Below are 25852 nucleotides of genomic sequence, written 5' to 3' on the forward strand. Positions count from 1 at the left end.
CCTGATTTAAAAGATCAACAGGGAAGCCAGCCACTCTACAAATGCTTGCTGGCTTTTATACAAGACGTCAATAAATGGACTGTGCCTTTAAATGTGGGATAGCCGCTAGCCATCTTAAACCTTGTACGTGAATGATCTCTCTGTACTTTACAGTATTTTTACACACATGGGAAAAACGAGAGTATGAAGGAGAAAATGAAACTTACACTGCCTCACAATGTTTTACTTTTTTTTTTTAATGTAATATTTGTCTCTATGTAATATACTGTAAGTACAGTACTGTACTACCATGCATTCAGGAAGTATTCACACCCCTTGATTTTTTCAAAATGTTTATTGTGTTACAGCCTGAATTTAAAAAATGTATACAATTGAGATTTATTTTGTCACTGGCTTACACACAATATCCCATAATGTTAAAGTGGAATTACGTTTTTCAAATTTTTTACAAATTAATAAAAAATGAAAAGCTGAAATATCTTGAGTCAATAAGTATTCAACCCCTTTGCTATGGCAACCCTAATGCTATGGCAAGCCTAAATAAGTTCCGGAGTAAAGAATGTGCTTAACAAGTCACATAATACGTTTCATGGACTCACTCTATGTGAGGCACTAAAGTAATACTGCAAAAACAATTGTCCTGAATACAAAGTGTTTTGTTTGGGGCAAATCCAATACAACACATTACTTAATACCACTCTCCATATTGTCAAGCATAGTGGTGGCTGCATCGTGTTATGGGTATGCTTGTAATCGGTAAGGACTGGGGAGTTTTTCAGATAAGAAAGAAATGGAATGGAGCTAAGCACAGGCAAAATCCTAGAGGAAAACCTGGTTCAGTCTGCTTTCCACCACACTGGGAGATGAATTCACCTTTCAACAGGACAATAACCTAAAAGACAAGGCCAAATCTACACTGGAGTTGCTTACCAATAAGACAGTGAATGTTCCCGAGAGGCCTAGTTACAGTTTTGACTTAAATCTGCTTGACAATCTATGGCGAGACCTGAAAATAGTTGTCTAGCAATGATCAACAACCAATTTGACAGAGCTTAAAGAATTGTGAAAATAATGTGTGGAAAGGTGTGGAAAGCTCTTAGAGACTTACCCAGAAAGACTCACAGCTGTAATCTCTGCCAAAGGTGCTTGTACAAAGTATTGACTCACGGGGTCTGAATACTTATGTACATTTTATATTTCTGTATTTAATTTTCAATTGATTTGCAAACATTTCTAAAAACATGTTTTCACTTTGTCGTTATGGGGTATTGTGTGTAAATGGATGAGACAAAAATGAAGGCTATAACACAACAAAATGTGGAATAAGTAAAGGGGTATGAATACTTTCTGAAGGCGCTGTATACGACACCCTAATGGAAGCAACGTGTCACACATTTCAATGCCGGTGTTGCCATAGTATTAGAATAACTAGCCTGTTCAAATAACTGGACATGCCTGTTCAAATTGATGTTGTCCGAGAGCTATCAGTAACTCTATTTCTATGGGTGTATCCACGGTGACAGGGTCAATCAAGACCCAGGACAGATTCTAGAACATGTATCATCTTCATACTTCCTCTTATCTGTCAATGTGAAACTACCTCAGATATATTCACCCACGTGAGTCATCTGTGAATCTGACAAAGCTCTGGTGTGTGGAATAAGACTTTACAGAGAGCTGAGGTGTGACCAAACCAAAATCCTCAGTGGACTGACTACCTGTCTGGAGCCATACTAGTGCCAAAAGAAATTGAATTTAAATTAAATCCTTTTGAATTTGTATGCAGAAAGTGAATTTTTATTCAACGTATTGGATAACTCTATGCGTGGCCGCTTAGGGCTCGATGTAATCCATATCGCCAATATAGCGCGATTTAAATTTAAAGGCAATGTTACTTCTTTCGTGTAGACTACATTCACGGTTGACGCTGCATATGTCGGCTCAATCGGAAATTACCTTTAAATTGCAGGCGCGTTATAGCGATACGGAATGAATCGAGCCCTTGGCCTTCCTCTATCACTATGAACTGAAAGCTCATCATGTCAGTATTTAGTAGGTGTAGGTAGTCATGCACAACTCAACCAACGTCAGAATTATCTGATTCTGTAGCGTTTAACTGGTGCTGCAAGCCTGCAGCTGCCTGATGCCACCAGCTTTTTATATATTTTTTTGGGATAAAGAAATTGTATTTTCTTGGACAAAGAAAGCAAATATACTTTTTAAACTCTGAGTTGATATAGGCACAACTTGTATCAAGCTTTTTTTTTTTTTTTATCAACTCAGTTATGCATTTTGTATTGAATTACATTTAGTAGAATTTTTTTAACCTGTGGATATATTTGTAATAAAAAATGTGGGTATTGCTTTGTCCTTTTCATGTATTCTTTCAAACACTTCTATTACAATTACATATGTCCCTGACACCTATTCACAAATATTAAAACTGAGTTTATGCAAGTTTACTCTCCATGCACGGCAGGTAGCTTAGTGGGTAAGAGCGTTGTGCCAGTAACCGAAAGGTCGCTGGTTCTAATCCCAGAGCCGACTAGGTGAAAAATCTGTCGATGTGCCCTTGAGCAAGGCACTTAACCCTAATTGCTCCTGTGAGTCACTCTGGATAAGAGCGTCTGCTAAATGACTAAAAAAATGCACATGATCAGCTTCAGAGATACCAATCACGCTATGTTTATGACAGGTCTTCTGTGTTCTGGTCAGGGTGCCACTAGTTTCCTCTTCAGGTAAATGGCTTCTAGATAAGCCTATATGGCCTCCTCAATTCTCTGCTGCAGGGTGACTTCTTGTAGATCATTTGCATGATGATTCAGAGATAGTGGAGAAGATAGTTTCTACCCTGAAACACGTGGCTTGTGCCACAGGCACATATCGGCTTTAATAGTTGCCTGGTAACAGCTGGGAAGTTCTTTATTTAACAGTTAACATTCAACTGTAAATAGATCAAAAAAATACCATACATTTATATAATGAAATGTCATGTGAAATACTTGAAAAGTCAAGTCAACATTCCAAAGTATCTGAAAGAGTTGGGACACGCATAATTTCTTAGAATCTAGCAATAGTTAATGACAAAAACTTTTGATTAGAATAGTGAATGTTTGAGCCTAACAATTTCTCTCTCTCTCTCTCTCTCTCTCTCTCTCAGCTGATTCTAACATTACTGATCATCACCACAAGCCTGAGAAAAAAAGAAAAAAACATCACAGGAAATAATGTTGCCAATAGTTTTATTCCATTGGTTTTTATTAACACATAAATCTCTGTAAATTTGCACGATTTGGAGTGAGAAAAAACATAAACGGTTGATAATTACAGTTATATACAAAATATAAATGCTTTCTGCATATTTAAAATGATTTATTTTTTAAGCATCTGCCAGTGTGTTTTATGAGATAAAATATGTCATTAGTTTTATCCCAAATAGTTTTGTCTCTACACATAAACAGTGAATAGGAACTCTTGTTATATGAGTATTTTAGGAGTAAATAAAATAGTAATTCAAGGTTTTAAAACAATATGTATAATTGTAACTAACTTTGGGCTGTTTAGAAGTCAGATAGGAATCTAATCATCTGCAGTCATTTCAGGTCATAGATATGTGTTATCCTACTCCAAAACTGTTGTGTGGTCCTCAGTGCAATAAACAAAAACTAGAACCAGCACTCAAACGGAATGGGGCAACTCTGGCAATGCACTGACAATGATTGGAATACACACAAAGCTTTCTTCCCATTATTAAACATTATAATGACTCTACTTCACTCTGCTGGTGACAGAAAAATATTTCCCCCTTTTCCCTCCTCCCATCCATGAGATGTGCAATAATATGACAATAAAAAGGAATAAATATATCAAATAAAACATCAAAATCCAACACACACTCTCTTTACTTCGCTTTCTTGCTCTGTTTTGTCTTCTCCTGCCAAACTCTCAGTATTACCAAACCCTCAGTATTACCAAACCCTCAGTATTACCAAACCCTCAGTATTACCAAACCCTCAGTATTACCAAACCCTCCGTATTACCAAACACTCAGTGTTTATGACAGGTCTTCTGTGTTCTGGTACCAAACCCTCAATAGTACCAAACCCTCAGTATTACCAAACGTCAGTATTACCAAACCATCAGTATTACCAAACCCTCAGTATTACCAAACCCTCAGTATTACCAAACCCTCAGTATTACCAAACCCTCAGAGGGAGTTCAATTGGGGGAAATCCACTTTTTAAAGGGATACTTCAGGATTTTGGGGGGCCTTTAGCTACTTCCCCAGAGTCAGATGAACTCATGGATACCATTTTTATGTCTCTGCATCCAGTATGAAGGAAGTCCAAACTACATTCAGAGACATAAAAATGATATCCTCTAGTTCATCTGACTCTGGGGAAGTAGATAAAGGGCTTCATTGCCAACATCCCAAAGTATCCCTTTATACATGTGCATTTCTAGTTCCTCTATAGTTCTGTTTATTAAAAGCAGTGTTTCCACCAATCACAGGGTAGCTGTCTGCCCTAGCTGTCTCTGAAGAGACGTACATACCTCCACACGTCTAGAATCTCTCACGCTAACTCAACCCACTGCTCCCGAACAGACCTGGGTTCAAATACTTTATCTGTGGTTGAATGAGCATACCTGGTTTAATGGACCAATTAGACAAGTCCCAATACTGTAAACCCCCGCCCACATGGCAGGCTGGCACTCCAGTCAGGTTAGAGGAAACGCTCAAAGCGTTTGAAGATTTCCAATAGTATTTAAACCCAGGTCTGCTGTTCGACAACAGACAACACTCTAACCCAAAGCCTGAAATTAATAAGCAGAAGAACGGTGTTGGGGAAGCTACTCTGAAATCATAGTTTACCAAACTACCAATTACTTCACACTAGAAGAAGTTAAGCTACACTAAAACTACCCTTAAGAAAAATATAGTTTACTTAACTAAAGCTACTTTGAAAAAGTAATTCACTACAGCCAAGCTACTTCGTGATATATTATCATATTTAAATCTGAAATGTCATAGACTGCAAACTGCAAGAACATATCACCCTGGGGCCAGGTGTTAACAAAATGTAGAATTAAACACAAATACTGTTTCAAGTGAGAATTAGACAGGTCTGGAAAAAAAAGAAGGACATTTTTGCTTATTTCACCCATATTTTATTATCTTCTTGCAAAAAAACTACTGCTTAGTTCCAGTAGTTTGCCACACAGCTAAATGGCAAAAAATAAAAATAATTAGCTACTGAAAACACTACCAAGATTTGAATTTAGTTCAGCTACCACCAAGCTACAGCAAACTGTAGTTTAATTACCAGTTGAACCACAGAAGAAGTAGAAGTCATTTAATCAACGGTTTTCATGGAAGGACATTTTACAATCAAGTTGTTATGTTTTCTGTTGTCTCACAGCGTTTGTTACTTTACGTTTAACTTCAGCGAGGGTCCATCTGTTTCAGTAGGGGACACTCCAAAATGCTCTAAGTCAGGACCGCCCAACCCTGTTCCCGGAGAGCTACCGTCCTGTAGGTTTTTGCTCCAACCCTAATCTAGCACACCCGATTCTAATCATTAGCAGGTTGATGAGATGAATCAGGTTACTAACACCTGGGGTTGGAGCGAAAAAACCTACAGGAGGGTAGCTCTCCAGGAACAGGGTTGGTTAACCCTACTCTAAGTTGATGGGAGAATATTACACTTATCTACAAACGTTTCACAAAATAAAATCGGTAGGTTTTCAACATGAAAATTGAAATACACAAATCAAATATATATAATACCAGCGGGATTCAAAGGTCTACACAGACAGTACAGTAATTGAACTTCGTAACTGTCACTAGCCGGGTACCACCCGTTACTCAACCCTGCACCTCAGGGGCTGCTGCCCTATGTACATAGACATGGAATCACCGGTCACTTTCATAATGTTTACATACTGCTTTACTCATTTCATATGTATATACTGTATTTTAGCCATGGCTCATCCTATATAACTACTGCTGTATAAACCTTTTCACAAACTGTCCATACACACCATTATATACATATACTGTATACAGAGCATTCGGAAAGTATTCAGACCCCTTGACTTTTTCCATATTTTGTTACGTTACAGCCTTATTCTAAAATTGATAAAATATATTATTTTTTTCTACACACAATACCCCATAATTACAAAGCAAAAACAGTTTTGGGGAAATTTCTGCTAATGTACTACAAATAAAAAACAGACATCACATTTACATAAGTATTCAGACTCTTTACTCAGTACTTTGTTGAAGCACCTTTGGCAGTGATTACAGCCTTGAGTCTTCTTGGGTATGACGCTACAAGCTTGGCACACCTGTATTTGGGGAGTTTCTCAGATTCTTCTCTGCAGATCCTCTCAAGCTCTGTCAGGTTGGATGGGGAGCGTCGCTGCATAGCTATTTTCAGGTCTCTCCAGAGATATTAGATCGGGTTCAAGTCCGGGCTCTGGCTGGGCCAGTCAACCACAATCAGAGACTTGTCCCAAAGCCACTCCTGAGTTGTCTTGGCTGTGTGCTTAGGGTCGTTGTCCTGATGGAAGGTGAATCTTCGCCCCAGTCTGAGGTCCTGAGTGCTCTGGAGGAGGTTTTCATCAACGATTTCTCTGTACTTTGCTCCGTTCATCTTTCCCTTGATCCTGACTAGTCTCCCAGTCCCTGCCGCTGAAAAACATCCCCACAGCATGATGCTGGCACCACCATACTTCACCGTAGGGATGGTGCCAGGTTTCCTTCAGACGTGACGCTTGGCATTCAGGCCGAAGAGTTCAATCTTGGTTTCATCAGACAAGAGAATCTTCTTTCTCATGGTCTGAGTCCTTTAGGTGCCTTTTGGCAAACTCCAAGTGAGCTGTCATGTGCATTTTACTGAGGAGTGGCTTCTGTCTGGCCACTCTACCATAAAGGCCTGATTGGTGGAGTGCTGCAGAGACAGTTGTCCTTCTGGAAGGTTCTCCCATCTCCACAGAGGAACTCTGGAGCTCTGCCAGAGTGACCATCGGGTTCTTGGTCACCTCCCTGACCAAGGCCCTTCTCCCCGATTGCTCAGTTTGGCCGGGCGGCCAGTTCTAGGAAGAGTCTTGTTGGTTCCAAACTTCTTCCATTTAAGAATGATGGAGGCCACTGTGTTCTTGGGGACCTTCAATGCTGCAGAAATGTTTTGGTAACCTTCCCCAGATCTGTGCCTCAATACAATCCTGTCTCGGAGCTCTACGGACAATTACTTTGACCTCAAGGCTTGGTTTTTACTCTGACATGCACTGTCAACTGTGGGACCTTATATAGACAGATGTGTGTCTTTCCACATCATGTCCAATCAATTGAATTTACCACAGGTCCTCTCCAATCAAGTTGTAGAAACATCTCAAGGATGATCAATGGAAACAGGATGCACCTGAGCTCAATTTCGATTCTCATAGCAAAGGGTCTGATTACTTATGTAAATAAGGTATTTCTGTTTTTAATTTGTTATACATTTGCACAAATTTCTAAAAATCTGTTTTCACTTTGTCATTATGGGGTATTGTGTGTAGATTGATGAGGGAAAAAACAATTTAATCAATTTCAGAATAAGGCTGTATAACGTAACAAAATGTGGAAAAATTGAAGGGGTCTGAATACTTTCCGAAGGCACTGTATACACACACTTTCATGTTAGTCTTTGGATTATATAGGAGGATTCAGCATCTGATCTAAGTCTATACACTGAGTAGACAAAACATTAAGGACACCTGCTCTTTCCATGACATAGACTGACCAGGTGAATCCAGGTGAAAGCTATGATCCCTTCTTGATGTCACTTGTTAAATCCACTTCAATCAGTGTAGATGAAGGGGAGGAGACAGGTTAAAGAAGGATTTTTAAGCCTTGAGACAATTGAGATATGGATTGTGTATATGTGCCATTCAGAGGGTGAATGGACAAGACAAAAGATTTAAGTGCCTTTGAACGGGGTATGGTAATAGGTGCCAAGAACTGCAACGCTGCTGGGGTTTTCACGCTCAACAGTTTCCCATGTGTATCAAGATTGGTCCACCACCCAAAGGACATCCAGCCAACTTGACACAACTGTGGGAAGCATTGGAGTCAACATGGGCCAGCATCCCTGTGGAATGCTTTCGACACCTTGTAGAGTCCATGCCCTGACAAATCGAGGCTGTCCTGAGGGAAAAGGGTGGGGGGGGGGGGGGGTGTCCTTAATGTTTTGTATACTCAATATACAGTATATTGATAATTTATAATATATATATTTATATAGTATTTATATTCCGGACTCTGACATTTCTTAATTTTGATTTTTTTTGTATTTGTGTTTATTGTTTTGTATTGTTAGGTATACTGCACTGTAAGGAGCTAGAAACATAAGCATTTCGGTACACCTGCGATAACATCTGCAGAATATATGTACGCGATCAATACAATTTGATTTGAGGTAACATAATATAAGTATTCCGGTGCTCTGTCATTATAACCAAACTAAAGTCTGGATTCATTCTCCAGTCATGACACAAAGTCTGACAAGGAGCAAATTTGAAAACTTTGAAATAACTTTATTGAAGACAGTTTATAGGACGGTGGCACAAAGATTAAACAGCTTGTTGTTGCCGTTGTGTTTGGCGGAGGCGAGTTAGGCTGTAGTTGCTACTACACTACTACAGGAGCTGAGGAAACGTACTGTACATCGTCCATATTGGCTTTTCCTCCTGCTCCCATGTCTTTGCATGTCTTTCTCCGTGCCGATGAGGATGAGGTTAGTTAAGGTGGTGTTGATACCAGGGGGTGTAGTGGAGGGTCAACGCAACTAAGTGCAGTTTACCCACCTTTTTTATTTAGCCAAACAGTGCATTGAAAGTAAAGGGAGCGCTACTTTTTTCACTGCGACCGGCGATCAGTTTACCCACCTACAGTATGTTTTTACCACTGGTTGTTACTACGGGGGGTAAGTAAGGAGAACATAAGGAAAAGCTGGTGTCCTTTCACGGTGTTTCTGGTTCTGGTCTCTGTGTTTGGCTCAGGCTGGGCTGGGTTTGGGTTTGGGTGTTGGAGGATACAGTACCAGAGCGGTTAGGTCCAAAGATGGTTCAGGTAACTGAGTTGGGTTCAGGCCGATTGGGATGGGGGCTGGATGGGCTCTAGACTGGGTCCTTGGGGCTGGTGGGTTCTAGGTTCAGTGTTCGGTGTTCTGGGCTGACTGGGTCCTTGGGGCTGGGTGGGTTCTAGGTTCAGTGTTCTGGGCTGAATGAGCCCTTGGGGCTGGGTGGGTTCTAGGTTCAGTGTTCTGGGCTGAATGGATGTCAGAGGGATGTATAGTTGTTGGGTCTGAAGATGCGGTCGAACTCATTGAGGATGAGCTCCACGGCCTGGTTCTGGTAGACCATGTTGATGGCCATGTTAACATTGTCCCTCTCCGGACGCATCAGGGTGGGACCGAACACTATGCCGATGTTCTGGGTCGACATCCGGTTAGAGTCAGAATGTTCCATCACCCTGGGGGAGGGAGAGAGAGAAAGAGAGAAAGAGACAGACAGGGACAGAAAGAGAGAGAGATTACTGGTGGTACACTATGGTTACGGGGTCTACAGTGGATTAGCCTGACTCCATCTGTGTCATTCCAGTGACCACCAATGACACACGGCTTCATCTCAGTGGTCACTGTTGAGAGACTGCTTGTTCATTTGTATTATTCCTGTTGATTCACAGAGCAGCAGGAGAGTGGCTACACTGGTGCTTATTCACGGGACATTGGTGTGTGTGTGGACCATGTGTGTGTGTGTGCGTGCGTGTACGTGTGTGTGTGTGTGTGTGTGTGTGCAAGCGTGTGTGTGTGATTGGACACATACACAGGAATGGGTTAAAGCCACAGCATGAGGCATTCTTTGAAAAATGCCATTCCCACCGAGCCACAGAGATCCCAGGGGAGGAGCCACAGAGATCCCAGGGGAGGAGCCACAGAGGCAGCCAGCAATTGCTAAAAACGTCCACATTAAAAAAGAAGAGGAAAAAGAGCGGAGGAGAGGAGAGGGGGAGGAGTGGAGAGGAGAGGAGGAGGAGAGGAGAGGAGGAGGAGAGGAGAGCGGTTCCAGTGGTGGCGGCGGTGGTGTTGCTGTTCCTTCCAGCAGACAAGCCACAGAGATCCCAGGGGAGGAGGAGAGGAGAGGGGGAGGAGAAGAGAGGAGAGGGGGAGGAGGAGAGGGGGAGGAGGAGAGGGGACAGAGGAGAGAGAAAGGAGATGGGCAGAGGGGTAATGAGGAGGAGGAGGGGGAGGCGAGGGGGAGGAGGGAAGGGGAGAGGAGGTGAGGAAGAGAAGAGAAGAGAAGAGAAGAGAAGAGAAGAGAAGAGAAGAGAAGAGAAGAGAAGAGAAGAGAAGAGAAGAGAAGAGAAGAGAAGAGAAGAGAAGAGAAGAGAAGAGAAGAGAAGAGAAAGGTAGATTTAGAGAGGAGAGGAGAGAAGTAGATGGATTGATTTAAGGCGGCAGATGAAAAAAGGAGAACCAGAGAGAGAGAGAGAGAGAGAGAGAGAGAGATAGCTAGAGAGAGAGAGAGAGAGAGAGAGAGAGAGAGAGAGAGAGAGAGAGAGAGAGAGAGAGAGAGAGAAATAGACAGAGACACAGTGACTGACAGACATACTGACTCATAGGAGACACAAACTGGCACAAACATCAGACTCAGGAACACAACACAGTCAGTCTTTTAGACCTGGGGACAGCAACATAAAGTAGCAGAAGCAGAACAGTGTTATTATTGTCTTTAACTTCTCCTAAATCCTTCACTCTTTCACCCTCATAGTCCTCTCTGAAATATAACCCTGGTACCCACAGCCCTTGCTCACTAAGACTTCTTCACACTGTTCATTCACATGCTGGATGACAACTGCTTAGAACGAGGGTACTACCCCCTCTGGTGGTCAGTCGTATTACCTGCTGCATATTATTTTTCTACAAACAGTAAAAGCTGATTCTGAAACAACAGATGTACATATGAAGGACATTCAGCACAATTGAAAGATGGTGAAATGGAATTAGATTGTGGTTAGATGTGTCAGATTTTTGAGGGTACACTGGGTATTGTGACAGGGGCTTTGAACCCTTGGAGGTGCGGTGTCTCGTACCGTTTGAGATGGCTGAACATGAACCTCATGGTGTCTTGGTTGGGAGGAGGCATGCTCAGTACCAGCCACTTCAGACGGTCCACTTTATCCAGGTAGTCTGACATCTCTGGAACACACACACAGTAGGACACACTCATTACACTCCAGATCAGAACCTTCTAACTCTAGGTAGGTAGGTAGGTAGGTAGGCAGGCAGTTAGTTAGTTAGTTAGTTAGTTAGTTAGTTAGGTAGGTAGGTAGGTAGGTAGGCAGGCAGTTAGTTAGTTAGTTAGTTAGTTAGTTAGTTAGTTAGTTAGTTAGTTAGTTAGTTTGCTAGGTAGGTAGGTAGGTAGGTAGGTAGGTAGGTAGGTAGGTAGGTCGTTTGCTAGGTAGGTAGGTAGGTAGGTAGGTAGGTAGGTAGGTAGGTAGGTAGGTAGGTAGGTAGGTAGGTAGGTAGGTAGGTAGGTAGGCAGGTAGGTAGGTAGGTAGGTAGGTAGGTAGGTAGGTAGGTAGGTAGGTAGGTAGGTAGGTAGGTAGGTAGGTAGGTAGGCAGTTAGTTTGCTAGTTAGGTAGGTAGGTAGGTAGGTAGGTAGGTAGGTAGGTAGGTAGGTAGGTAGGTAGGTAGGCAGTTAGTTAGTTAGTTAGTTAGTTAGTTCGTTCGTTAGTTTGCTAGTTAGGTAGGTAGGTAGGTAGGTAGGTAGGTAGGTAGGTAGGTAGGTAGGTAGGTAGGTAGGTAGGAAGGAAGGTAGGTAGGTAGGTAGGTAGGCAGGTAGGTAGGCAGTTAGTTATTAGTTAGTTAGTTTGCTAGTTTGCTAGTTAGGTAGGTAGGTAGGTAGGTAGGTAGGTAGGCAGGCAGTTAGTTCATTAGTTAGTTAGTTTGCTAGTTAGGTAAGTAGGTAGGTAGGTAGGTAGGTAGGTAGGTAGGTAGGTAGGTAGGTAGGTAGGAAGGTAGGTAGGTAGGTAGGTAGGAAGGTAGGTAGGTACAGTGGGGAAAAAAAGTATTTAGTCAGCCACCAATTGTGCAAGTTCTCCCACTTAAAAAGATGAGAGAGGCCTGTAATTTTCATCATAGGTACACGTCAACTATGACAGACAAATTGAGATTTTTTTTCCAGAAAATCACATTGTAGGATTTTTAATGAATTTATTTGCAAATTATGGTGGAAAATAAGTATTTGGTCACCTACAAACAAGCAAGATTTCTGGCTCTCACAGACCTGTAACTTCTTCTTTAAGAGGCTCCTCTGTCCTCCACTCGTTACCTGTATTAATGGCACCTGTTTGAACTTGTTATCAGTATAAAAGACACCTGTCCACAACCTCAAACAGTCACACTCCAAACTCCACTATGGCCAAGACCAAAGAGCTGTCAAAGGACACCAGAAACAAAATTGTAGACCTGCACCAGGCTGGGAAGACTGAATCTGCAATAGGTAAGCAGCTTGGTTTGAAGAAATCAACTGTGGGAGCAATTATTAGGAAATGGAAGACATACAAGACCACTGATAATCTCCCTCGATCTGGGGCTCCACGCAAGATCTCACCCCGTGGGGTCAAAATGATCACAAGAACGGTGAGCAAAAATCCCAGAACCACACGGGGGGGACCTAGTGAATGACCTGCAGAGAGCTGGGATCAAAGTAACAAAGCCTACCATCAGTATCACACTACGCCGCCAGGGACTCAAATCCTGCAGTGGAAGACGTGTCCCCCCGCTTAAGCCAGTACATGTCCAGGCCCATCTGAAGTTTGCTATCCAGAATATGCATTTGGATGATCCAGAAGAGGATTGGGAGAATGTCATATGGTCAGATGAAACCAAAATAGAACTTTTTGGTAAAAACTCAACTCGTTGTGTTTGGAGGACAAAGAATGCTGAGTTGCATCCAAAGAACACCATACCTACTGTGAAGCATGGGGGTGGAAACATCATGCTTTGGGGCTGTTTTTCTGCAAAGGGACCAGGACGACTGATCCGTGTAAAGGAAAGAATGAATGGGGCCATGTATCGTGAGATTTTGAGTGAAAACCTCCTTCCATCAGCAAGGGCATTGAAGATGAAACATGGCTGGGTCTTTCAGCATGACAATGATCCCAAACACACCGCCCGGGCAACGAAGGAGTGGCTTCGTAAGAAGCATTTCAAGGTCCTGGAGTGGCCTAGCCAGTCTCCAGATCTCAACCCCATAGAAAATCTTTGGAGGGAGTTGAAAGTCCGTGTTGCCCAGCGACAGCCCCAAAACATCACTGCTCTAGAGGAGATCTGCATGGTTGAATGGGCCAAAATACCAGCAACAGTGTGTGAAAACCTTGTGAAGACTTACAGAAAACGTTTGACCTGTGTCATTGCCAACAAAGGGTATATAACAAAGTATTGAGAAACTTTTGTTATTGACCAAATACTTATTTTCCACCATAATTTGCAAATAAATTCATAAAAAATCCTACAATGTGATTTTCTGGAAAAAAAATTATCATCTTGTCTGTCATAGTTGACGTGTACCTATGATGAAAATTACATGCCTCTCTCATCTTTTTAAGTGGGAGAACTTGCACAATTGGTGGCTGACTAAATACTTTTTTTCCTCACTGTAGGTAGGTAGGTAGGTAGGTAGGTAGGTAGGCAGTTAGGTAGGTAGGTAGGTAGGTAGGTAGGTAGGTAGGTAGGCAGTTAGGTAGGTAGGTAGGTAGGTAATAGAAAGGGTATATACTCACTGACAGTCTCTAATATGTCTGTGAAGAAGCCGTAAGGAACCAGGGGTTCAGGAAGCTCTCTGAAGAACAGCTTTAGGGCTCCTGTGATGACATGGATGTCCTCCCATTCACTCTGGTCCAGGTTCAACTTCTCTATTGGAGTAAGGAGAGAGGGGTGGAGGGAGGGGGGAAGAGAGGGGTGGAGGGAGGGAGGGGGGGGGAGAGAGGAGGGAGGGAGGGAGGGAGGAAGAGAGGGGTGGAGGGAGGGAGGGGTGGAGGGAGGGACGTGTGAATTTGACTGTTAAAACGCTCTCAGTACTTTGATTGACAGGTCGGCCGGCAGGCTCGTAGGCTGGTAGCGATAGCAGAAAGAAAGAAACTGTGAAAGGGAAGCGATAGTCTGAGGGCAGCCAGAAAGGCAAACACAATACGACCCTCCTGAACAATGTTTCAAAACAATGTTTCAAAAGTGCCACAAATACATTTGTACACTCAATAACGGTGTTTCTTCAAGAGTTTGATTTAAGGTTCTATCTGCTGTCCAAATGAGTATCGCAAAACATTGGTCAGGTGAGCTGGGCTAAGGCGTTTCACAAAACACAAGCTGCAGTACTCTGTTTTAGCCACTTTGTGACACCAATGGACTGTGTAAAGCACACACACGCCACTTGGATTTATAGTTTACTCAAACAAAATTTGATGCAAAGACAACACAATAGACAAATGGAAAGCTTCAAGACAAACAAACATGTGTTTTTGCATGTATGCAGTGAGTACAGTGCACACAGATATGCAGATAGGCATTTGGATGAAAACCGTGAGTGGCCTTGGCTCTACAGTCTTCACCTGTCGGTCTACCTTGTACCAACTCCGCAGGGAACATATAACGTCCGTCTGTAGTCACCGCTCGCTCTGCAATAAAACAACCAACAGTCATTTAGCTTACCAGGTCAAGCAGGTCTGAATCAGGATATCCTCGTTCAGAGTGGAATCCTAAATTATGTCCATTATAAAGCACTCTGGGCTTTAAAAAAATGTAATGTGTAGTGTAGGATGCATTTCAGAACATGCCCCCTTCCTCCTCCCTCCTCCCTCTCTTCCTCCCTCTCCCCCTTCCTCCTCCCTCTCCCCCTTCCTCCTCCCTCTCTTCCTCCCTCTCCTCCTCCCTCCTCCTCCCTCCTCCCTCTCCTCCTCCCTCTTCACTCTCTTCCTCCCTCCTCCTTCCTCCCTCTCCTCCTCCCTCCTCCCTCTCTTCCTCCCTCCTCACTCTCTTCCTCCCTCTCTTCCTCCCTCTCCTCCTCCCTCCCTCCTCCCTCTCTTCCTCCCTCCTCCCTCTCTTCCTCCTCTTTCTCTTCATCCCTTCCTCCTCCTCCCTCTCCTCCTCCCTCCTCCCTCTCTTCCTCCCTCCTCCTTCCTTCCTCTCCTCCTCCCTCCTCCCTCCTCCCTCTCTTCCTCCCTCTCCCTCTCCTATTCCCTCCTCCCTCTCTTCCTCCCTCTCCTCCTCCCTCTTTTCCTCCCTCTCTTCCTCCCTCCTCCCTCTCTTCCTCCTCCTTCTCTTCATCCCTTCCTCCTCCCTCTCCTCCTTCCTCCTCACTCTCTTCCTTACTCCCTTCCTCCCTCCTCCCCTCCCTCCCTCACCATGGTTGACTAGGAAGCGTAGTTTCTGGATGACCGCCAGGTTCCCACTCACTCTGTAGATACCGTCTGTCTCCAGACCTGAATCACAACACACAGGTAGGAAATGTAACCCTGGCAACAACACACAGGTAGGACATATAACCCTGGCAACAACACACCGGTACTACATGTAACCCTGGCAACAACACACCGGTACTACATGTAACCCTGGCAACAACACACCGGTACTACATGTAACCCTGGCAACAACCACAGACGGTTAAAACCCTTAAAACCCATAAAATCCTTATCAATAATAAACCAGTTCAAGGTGTTGTAAATGTGCAGTGAACATTCTCATCTCTTCCACAAAAGATTTGTTTGCCTACAGCCAAACGGAACCCAGAGGGGAGTGCCAGAAGCTGTACTGTACCCATTGTTTAACGTCTATGGCCTGTACCTCTCCTCTCCACAGCCTCAGTGCAGAGCCTGACGAAGCGAGGCACCGTGTTCTTCTCTCTCTCACACAGCATCTCTAGATGACAGCCAAACACCTGGTCTGAAAATAACAACAACAACAGCAGCATGGTTTAGAAGACTAAAGATGATTTTGGTCTAAAGCGACTTGCAGTCAACACTCACAAAACTGAGATATGAGGTCGTGAGAGCCACGGACACATTCATAGATACCACACCACCTTATTATTATTCAATGAAAATAAACACCACAGAAATGTCAAGGAATTGAATTGATCTCCAGTTCCCTGGAATTGAGCTGCCACTACTCTCAGAGGGATTTAGCATTTAGAATGACATCACTGAGGGGAGAATCCTAACTTCCACTTTCCATGTAGTCATCTATTGATGTCAATGGGAAACTACGTTGAAATTCAACTGAAGCAGATGTTAGGATTTACCTCTAAGTGATCTCATTCTCTGAGTGATCTCAGTCAGAAAGAGAGCAAGACAGAGACAGACAGAGAGAGAGAGTGAGAGAGAGAGAGAGAGAGAGAGAGAGAGAGAGAGAGAGAGAGAGAGAGAGAGAGAGAGAGAGAGAGAGAGAGAGAGAGAGAGAGAGAGAGGAGGGAGAGAGAGAGAGAGAGAGAGAGAGAGAGAGAGAGAGAGAGAGAGAGAGAGAGAGAGAGAGAGAGAGAGAGAGAGAGAGAGAGAGGAGGGAGAGAGAGAGAGAGAAGGAGGGAGAGATAGAGAGAGAGAGAGGGAGAGAGAGAGAGAGAGAGAGAGAGAGAGAGAGAGAGAGAGAGAGAGAGAGAGAGAGAGAGAGAGAGAGAGAGAGAGAGGGAGGGAGAGAGAGAGAGAGAGGAGGGAGAGAGGGAGAGAGAGAGAGAGAGAGAGAGAGAGAGAGAGAGAGAGAGAGAGAGAGAGAGAGAGAGAGAGAGAGGGAGAGAGAGAGAGAGAGAGAGAAGGAGGGAGAGAGAGAGAGAGAGAAGGAGAGAGAGAGAGAGAGAGAAGAGAGAGAGAGAGAGAGAGAGAGAGAGAGAGAGAGAGAGAGAGAGAGAGAGAGAGAGAGAGAGAGAGAGAGAGAGTGAGTAAAAGACCGAGACAAACAAAGAGACAGAGACAGTCAGTGATCTCACCCTTGATGAGTCCTTTCTCCTGTAGGATCTGTAGTGGAGGTCTCTTGAGGATGAACCTCTTCAGTCTGCTCCGAACACGCTTCTTCTCTGAGTTCTCCACGTTGGAAGCAGAACGAGGGACTGCACCGGGAGTGGGGCAAAGAGGGAGAGAGATAAAGGAGGGAGGGAAGGAGGGAGAGAAGAAGGGAGGGAAGGAGAGAGGGAAGGAGGGAGAGAAGAAGGGAGGGAAGGAGAGAGGGAAGGAGGGAAAGAAGGAGAAAGTGAAGGAGGAAGTGAAGGAGAGAGGGAAGGAGTGAGAGAAGGAGGGAGTGAAGGAGAGAGTGAAGGGGGGAGAGAAGGAGGGAGTGAAGGAGAGAGTGAAGGGAGAGAGAAGGAGGAAGTGAAGGAAAGAGTGAAGGGGGAGAGAAGGAGGAAGTGAAGGAGAGAGTGAAGGGGGGAGAGAAGGAGGGAGTGAAGGAGGAAGTGAAGGAGAGAGTGAAGGGGGGAGAGAAGGAGGAAGTGAAGGAGGGAGTGAAGGGGGAGAGAAGGATGAAGTGAAGGCGAGAGTGAAGGGGGGAGAGAAGGAGGGAGTGCACCAGTAACAAGAAGAACAAGAAAAAAGGATAGACCAACTTTATTGTCAATTTTAGAGAAATGTGAAATGTCTCTTTTTGCTTTTTACCCCCGTGAGACACACACATACACCACAGGAGGAAGCACACGGGCAGCCACAGCACAGCAACAGTACCCTTGGATGGAGGAGATGGAGGAGAGACTCACGTGATGCTTTATATACCCCTCCTCTGTCCTCCTCGTCTCCACTGGGGTCCAACATATCTACACTACCCGCCCTCCTCAGAGAGTACAACAGGACATTGTCCAGGGGATTCTCCCGATCCTATAGAAGAGAAGAGAATTTCAACTTGTACCAGACGACTTTGTTAACTATCTGTAAGCACCCTGATGAAAGCTAGACGCTAAAATAAGTTGGTGTTTGATCATTATGAACGGTTTTTACTGAACTTCCATTGTCCTCCTAGAGTAGCTGAATACAGGCTGCTGAGAGGAGGACGGCCAATATTAATGGCTGGAACGGAGCGAATGGAATGACATCACACACATGGAAACCATTCCACTGATTCCACTCCAGTCATTACCACGAGCCCGTCCTCCCCAGCTAAGGTGCCACCAACATCCTGTGGCTGAATATCTGTTGCAAATAGTTATAGAGCTCATGCACACACACACATACACGCGCACACACACACACACACACACACACACACACACAACAAACACACACACAGTGTGTGAGACTCACCAGTCTGTCGATGACACTGTGGATGGTGTTGAACCACTCTCTGATCAGTGAGTCTGTCTCTGACTGCAGTAGGAACTCATTCCCTGTCACTGTCCTCAGCTACCACACAAACAGACCGTGGGTTAGTCCCAAATCACAAACTACTTCCCAGGTAGTCTACTACTTACTACTACTTCTTCCAAAAATTCAATTTCCATTCAGTCAATTCGGGGAAATGAATTCAAATTACAATTCAGGAATTACAAAATTTGCATTGAGAATGAATGCCGATTTTCAATTCTTGAACTGGAATTTTAAGGCATGTATTGAATTGACTGAGTTGAAATTGAATTGTCTCGAACCCTGGTGCTCATCGAGTACTGCTACAACACATAGCCTGACCCTGGTGCTCATCAAGTACTGCTACAACACATAGCCTAACCCTGGTGCTCATCGAGTACTGCTACAACACATAGCCTAACCCTGGTGCTCATCGAGTACTGCTACAACACATAGCCTAACCCTGGTGCTCATCGAGTACTGCTACAACACATAGCCTAACCCTGGTGCTCATCGAGTACTGCTACAACACATAGCCTAACCCTGGTGCTCATCGAGTACTGCTACAACACATAGCCTAACCCTGGTGCTCATCGAGTACTGCTACAACACATAGCCTGACCCTGGTGCTCATCGAGTACTGCTACAACACATAGCCTGACCCTGGTGCTCAACGAGTACTGCTACAACACATAGCCTACATTCAGATACTGAGCTTCCTCTCAAGAGGAGGTGAGAATGTTTTTTTTCTCACAGAAAACCACTAAAACGGTTCTCTCTCAGTGAGACTTAAATAGACACATTTGACTTCCCTAAAATACAGGGTGAAATAAAGTGTCTTAAAAATGTCATTGAAATTTTATACAAACAAGAAAATGATGGTTTGAGTGACATCCCTGCCTCCTGGTGTGTGACTGACCTTGAAGACGTTCTTCTTGCTGGACAGGTCATTGGTCCACTGCACCACAGCTCCTCTCAGGTCTACACTGCTCTCCGGACGACTGTTGCCTGGTTTCTGGATAGCAACACACAAAATAAGAAATCAGTCTTGAGACGTAAAAAACAACAACAACAACAACAGTTATTTCAACTCGATCTATGATAGTTAAAACTCAATGACTGTCTTACCCAGCTGGAGGGGGTCTGTGATTTAGGATCCTTGAAGAACACCAGACTGTTCCCAACCAGAACCACCCACGACGGATTCCAGTTTTTCCTAAAACACACACCAGGAGAACACACACACACACAGGGTTCCAAACCTCTACAGCAGATACAGGATGTAGAAGGTTATATCCTCCTCGTATCACGGACAGTCTACCTCAGTTTCCTGCCTCCCTCTGCTATCTTGGTCTTATTCAGCAGACCTGCTTTCTCCAGCTCCTGAGGATGGAAGAGATGGGGGAGATTAACTGGTGATACAGAGGGATAATTCACAGGCTGCTCTGATGACTACGTTGGTGCACACAGTAAGTGAACTGAAAACACATTGTAATTTACAGCAACAACCCAGGGGGAAAGAGTTGCCAAATGTCACTAGAAGCATGGACGGACAGTGGGACAGGGGTTACAGTTGGGAGACAGCGGAGGCAGAGGGACAGTTGGGGACATTGGGGACATTGGGGACATTGGGGACATTGGGGACATTGGGTTGTGAGTCTCACTGGTGTGGAGCTGTCATTGCTGTCTGGAGAGCTGTCTGGAGACGGAGGCTCCACCACCACACTGGTCCCAGGGTAGGAGCGGTCTCTGCACTGCCGGCCAAGCTAGGAACAACACATACATGTTAGGTCTTGACAAATATCTCGTGGATAGATTCTCATGGACACATGAAACGGTGAGAATCTGTCAAGGCCCATGTAGAATTATGTGATTCCAAGCACCAGTAATTCCTGGTTTTGGGTTTTTGTCATTGATTATTTGGACGAATCAGGATTGGGCAAAGGCGGTGCTTAAACTGGTGCTGTGATTTTTAAGCCCATATGGATAATAAACGGTTTCCACTAGTTAATACAGCCACAAAGTCAGAATTGGCTCTATCGTAAACATTGATGAAAACAAATATGTATTTTTTGGCCATGATAAACACGTGAAATTAGCGGAAGGGAGGGGTTTGGCCTAGAGTTTCCGTTTGTGAGGGAGAAGACTTTGCTTCCTTCCTTTGCACAAAGGTAATCACAATTGTTAACACCATTCCCCCCAGAAGTAAAACAGGAATTGACTATCTGGACAACAATAGGTGTGTGTCTGCGTCATTCTGCTAGCATGTGTCTGTCTACCTGGCTCTGTGTGTGTGTGTGTGTGTGTGTGTGTGTGTGTGTGTGTGTCTGTGTATACCTTGCCGTTCTCGGGCAGTATTATGGATCGTGCGTGGCTGAGCTGCTCTGTCCCATGATGCAGTAGGGCAGAGTGACGTCGCTGGACAACCCCCTGAGACTCTTCTGTACTGAAAGCTGTGGTGCTGATGGTGTCTGAGGACACTGCTCTCTGCATGCTCTACAGGGCAGGAACACAGAGAGGGGCAGGTCAGCTACTCTGTGTATATCAGTGGAGGCTGCTGAGGGGAGGACGGCTCATAATAATGGCTGGAATGGAGTGGAATGGGTAGAATGGAGTGGAATGGGTAGAATGGAGTGGAATGGGTAGAATGGAGTGGAATGGGTAGAATGGAGTGGAATGGGTAGAATGGAGTGGAATGGGTAGAATGGAGTGGAATGGGTAGAATGGAGTGGAATGGGTAGAATGGAGTGGAATGGGTAGAATGGAGTGGAATGGGTAGAATGGAGTGGAATGGAATGGTATCAAACACATGAAAACCATGTTTTTGATGCCATTCCATTAGATCCATTCCAGACATTATTAGAGGATATGTAAGAAAGTAATTAAAGGATGCTGATTGATTCTGATAGCACCGTTGGAGAAATTAGTTTATGTAGATATTATTGTTGTATTGTTAAACTTTTAGTTCCTTGTTTTGTTGCCAGGAAGTTATTTCCCCTGTACACATTCCATTAATCTCTACATTCCATTCCATTCAAATCTCACCTGCACCAGCTCCCAGCCACTGTCAGCATTCTGCCCACCGTACAGGAAGTCTGGAGAGAGCTGAAGAAGAGGAAGAACACTATTTCCTTACAGTCCACAGTCCATTTGTATTTTGCTTCACTACAAAGGCAAATTACAGCAAACACTGGTCTAGAATGACCAACACATTACGCAACACAAAAAGGCATAAATACACTTTCTTTCCAAACATGTCAGTTGATACTATATTTCACAATGACCAGACAAATCTGAAAAATCCCTGAGAATGCTCACCTCACCACAGTTCAGTAATAGTATTTAGTATTTCATATTTATTAGGATCCCCATTAGCTGTTGCCCATAGTGAAAAGCACAGATAGCTTTATCACAGCTGAAATCTATAACTTGTTGACGTGTTTATTGTTGTCACAAACTGGGACACATAGACGTACTGTACAGTCAGTCATACTAGTCTGTTATCTAGCAAATGTGAAGACACAAGCACTAACGTGAGACTACACTCTTACAAAAAAGGGTTCCAAAGGGGTTCTTTAGCTGTCCCCATAAGAGAACCCTTTTTGGTTCCAGGTAGAACTATATTTGCTTCCAGCTAGAACCCTTTTGGGTTCCATGTTGAACCCTCTGTGGAAAGGGTTCTACGTGTAACCGAAAAGGGTTCTACCTGCAACTAAAAAGGGTTCTTCAAAGGGATCTCCTATGGGGACAGCCGAAAAACCCTTTTAGGTTCTAGAGAGCACCTTTTTGTCTAAGAAAGTAGAAGCTAACTGATGAAATATACATTAGCTAGTGCTGTGTTACACTCACTCTCCCTCACACACACACACACCCATCCACACACACAATAAAAAAAACGGAACTTACAGTCACACTGTTCATCAGTAGCCTATATCACCTGTATCAGAGTCCAGATGAAAACCAAACCAAACTATAAAACGAATGTTCCCTTGGTAATCAATACGAGAGTCAGTCCACGCCACTGTCAGATGTAGTGTACCTTCCTGACAATGCACCTTTTCATCTGAACAAAGGAACCACAACCTGAAATTCACCTCTCTCTGTCCTTCTCTCTCTCTCACGGCACAAACTTCCTCTTTCTATATGGAACCTAACATTAACATTATCAGCATGTACCATCGCTCTCACTATGCACAACCAGGAAGCCATGTGCCTAGACTGAGCATCCCAAATGGCACCCTAGGCTAAGGGTCAAAAGTAGTGCACTATATAGGGAACAGGGTGCAATTTGGGACGTACCCAGATACATTATCATATCAACAATATAAGACCGCTAACAGTAACAACAAGGACAACAGTATAATTATCTACAGAGACCTTATTTTAATTCACTGACTGCTCTTATCTTTGTAGTCACCATGGTGACACTAGCACTACGGGTCAGTTGGAGTTGAAGTTGGATGAAGCCCAGACACAATCCCACTTTACAACACTGTGTGGTTACTCATGTAAGTACACTATAACAACTGTTGTAATTGCTCATTGTTACACTGTACAACCCACGGTTCCTACTCACCTGGCACACTGTAGAATAGATAGGCATACGTAGTATGGATTTAGCGCCACCTTGCCCACTGATAAGCTAGGTCGAATTTTAACTATCCAACACTATCAGATCTCCACAAGCGCCTAGCGTGTCAGGGCTTGTTTCTGGGCAGGGCCAAAGTGTTATCCTGACAACCTGTGGAGTCTTGGTGTCCATAAAGCTCTGGTTCAGTGTCTGGGTAGCGTTCCTTGTCTACATTATATCAACACGCATCAACTTCTTACTGTTACCGAGATAAGCTAAACGCCAAGCCATTTCAGAGGAATTAACAAATGAATGAATAAATGGTAGCACTTTATAATAACTCCACATAATAAAGCATTTATAATGGATTAGTAAATAGTTTATTCATAATTTATTAATCACTACTCCCACATTTGTAAATGTTAGTAACCTAGTTAATCACACATTTATAAACAACTTTTAGTATTTAATAACGATTCATAGGATCATTCATAAGATCTTTAATATAGGTCCTTATAAACCATTTACTAGTTAAGTATTTTTGTGTGGCCTCATCTAAAGTGTGGGCTATTTATACTTTATAAATACTTTATAACTGTTTTGAGTGACCAGTGTAATTTCTCACAAAAAGATGTACATGCCATTGGTAGACATTCCAGCAGTACCTGATGCTCCTTAATGTCTCAAAATGGCCCCTAGAACATATCAATGGTTAAACAATGAGCACACAACACATGATGTTACGGAAATATATTCAACATTTTAATTCCAAAACAGTAACACTGTTGTAGTAGTGTGATGTGTAACTTTAGTAAAGTAACGGTTTCAGTCCGAAGACGCTAACTATACCTGTTAGAAATTGGGATTTCCGGTTTGCAAAGTCTCCACACACGCAAAATACAATTTCTAAACTAATTTCACCACATGTGCGAAGCTGTCGAAGTTTAAGCACCGCCTTCGCCCAATCCTGGTACGTCCAAATAATCTGTTTACAAAAACTCAAACATCGGAATGCTGATGCTCGTTTTCCTGTGAATTCTATCCTGTCACGATAGATTATTCAGTTTATGCGCAGAATTTGTCCAGGAGAGATTAGGAGCAGTCCATAGACTGCTCACAAAGTAAGGAAACAAATATCTGAATACATTTATTTCACTGAACTCTCCCATTACGAGTTACTACCTTTAAAAGGGCCCGGGTAAAGGTGCCGCCAAAAAAAGCCACGTGTGAAAATATTCTGCCGCTAAAATACTGAAGCACTGGAAGCATTTAAAAGGTTATACCGTTACCATTTCTACCTGCAAATCATCCATGTAACATACCTCAATCACAAATCAGTAGCAATAAAGGAATAAAACCCCACTAGAGAAAACATTTCCGGTCCCGCCTGCTGTTGTGTGCAGGCTACATCTCCCTGTTTCATTAGTTCATGGTCACGAGGTTGACAACACTAGCAACACATTCACATTACAACACTTAATTAAGTCCTTGTAACAGTTTTTTTTTTTTTTTTTTTACGTCAGATACTGTGAGGAAAACGAAGCTGTAGGTGGACCTACCCTGTTCATGTTGCCATGTGGACCTACCCTGTTCATGTTGCCATGTGGACCTACCCTGTTCATGTTGCCATGTGGACCTACCCTGTTCATGTTGCCATGTGGACCTACCCTGTTCATGTTGCCATGTGGACCTACCCTGTTCATGTTGCCATGTGGACCTACCCTGTTCATGTTGCCATTCTCTGTGCCTGAGATGGGGAGAGACAGGTGGTTGGCGTCCCTTGGGACCGTCTGTGGCTGCATCGGACTAGCCTGTAGCAGGGAAGAGAGTATAGGTGTTAGTTTGAAAGCACATCTGTCCTACTATTTGTCATTGCTGGCAACATTAAAAAAAAGTGTTGATAGACTCTATTGTCCCCAAAAATAGTTGTACTGTTTCACAATACGTGTACTGTTTAAATTAACATTGGACCCTGTGATCTGAATATCTGTATATTAACATAGGACCCTGTGATCTGAATATCTGTAAATTAACATAGGACCCTGTGATCTGTATATCTGTAAATTAACATAGGACCCTGTGTTCTGTATAACTGTAAATTAACATAGGACCCTGTGTTCTGTATATCTGTAAATTAACATAGGACCCTGTGTTCTGTAAATTAACATAGGACCCTGTGTTCTGTAAATTAACATAGGACCCTGTGTTCTGTAAATTAACATAGGACCCTGTGTTCTGTAAATTAACATAGGACCCTGTGTTCTGTAAATTAACATAGGACCCTGTGTTCTGTAAATTAACATAGGACCCTGTGTTCTGTAAATTAACATAGGACCCTGTGTTCTGTAAATTAACATAGGACCCTGTGATCTGTATATCTGTATATTAACATAGGACCCTGTGATCTGTATATCTGTATATTAACATAGGACCCTGTGTTCTGTATATCTGTAAATTAACATAGGACCCTGTGATCTGAATATCTGTATATTAACATAGGACCCTGTGATCTGTATATCTGTAAATTAACATAGGACCCTGTGATCTGTATATCTGTAAATTAACATAGGACCCTGTGATCTGTATATCTGTAAATTAACATAGGACCCTGTGATCTGAATATCTGTATATTAACATAGGACCCTGTGATCTGTATATCTGTAAATTAACATAGGACCCTGTGATCTGTATATCTGTAAATTAACATAGGACCCTGTGATCTGAATATCTGTAAATTAACATAGGACCCTGTGATCTGTATATCCCTGTTATGTCTGTTACCCGTTCACGGGCTCTGCGGGGGGGTTTCCAGGACCTCTCCTTGGTAACGGTGTTGACATAGAAACATCGCCCCATGGAAGGGTCCGAGTATTGCTCCCATAGGTCCAGCACCTGCAGGGGCACAACGGAAATATGTA

The 25852-nt window shown here is 43.4% G+C and overlaps 1 protein-coding gene across 3 annotated transcripts in view; it reads right to left on the reverse strand.

The window, feature by feature from the left end:
* Nucleotides 1–8568: 8568 nt before the first annotated feature.
* Nucleotides 8569–25852, reverse strand: part of arhgap9 (Rho GTPase activating protein 9) — a 51839-nt gene continuing 34555 nt past the window's right edge. The window contains exons 8-24 of one of the 3 annotated variants that reach the window (XM_041887359.2): nucleotides 25716–25826; nucleotides 24656–24745; nucleotides 21410–21469; nucleotides 20702–20860; nucleotides 20029–20130; nucleotides 19686–19747; nucleotides 19493–19580; nucleotides 19284–19379; nucleotides 18326–18424; nucleotides 17785–17902; nucleotides 17026–17145; nucleotides 15891–15989; nucleotides 15452–15529; nucleotides 14672–14725; nucleotides 13835–13966; nucleotides 11141–11246; nucleotides 8569–9520 (exon numbers count right to left, since the gene is read on the reverse strand). In XM_041887359.2, coding sequence (XP_041743293.1) covers nucleotides 9328–9520; nucleotides 11141–11246; nucleotides 13835–13966; nucleotides 14672–14725; nucleotides 15452–15529; nucleotides 15891–15989; nucleotides 17026–17145; nucleotides 17785–17902; nucleotides 18326–18424; nucleotides 19284–19379; nucleotides 19493–19580; nucleotides 19686–19747; nucleotides 20029–20130; nucleotides 20702–20860; nucleotides 21410–21469; nucleotides 24656–24745; nucleotides 25716–25826 — 1767 coding nt within the window. In that variant the 3' untranslated portion in view covers nucleotides 8569–9327. Of the gene's footprint in view, nucleotides 9521–11140; nucleotides 11247–13834; nucleotides 13967–14659; nucleotides 14726–15451; nucleotides 15530–15890; nucleotides 15990–17025; nucleotides 17146–17784; nucleotides 17903–18325; nucleotides 18425–19283; nucleotides 19380–19492; nucleotides 19581–19685; nucleotides 19748–20028; nucleotides 20131–20701; nucleotides 20861–21409; nucleotides 21470–24655; nucleotides 24746–25715; nucleotides 25827–25852 lie in introns of all 3 variants that reach the window. The other 2 variants (XM_041887358.2, XM_041887360.2) reach the window with 2 other exon arrangements.

The sequence above is a fragment of the Coregonus clupeaformis genome, chromosome 10 (genome assembly GCF_020615455.1).
Source record: "Coregonus clupeaformis isolate EN_2021a chromosome 10, ASM2061545v1, whole genome shotgun sequence".
In the NCBI taxonomy this organism is placed as follows: domain Eukaryota; kingdom Metazoa; phylum Chordata; class Actinopteri; order Salmoniformes; family Salmonidae; genus Coregonus; species Coregonus clupeaformis.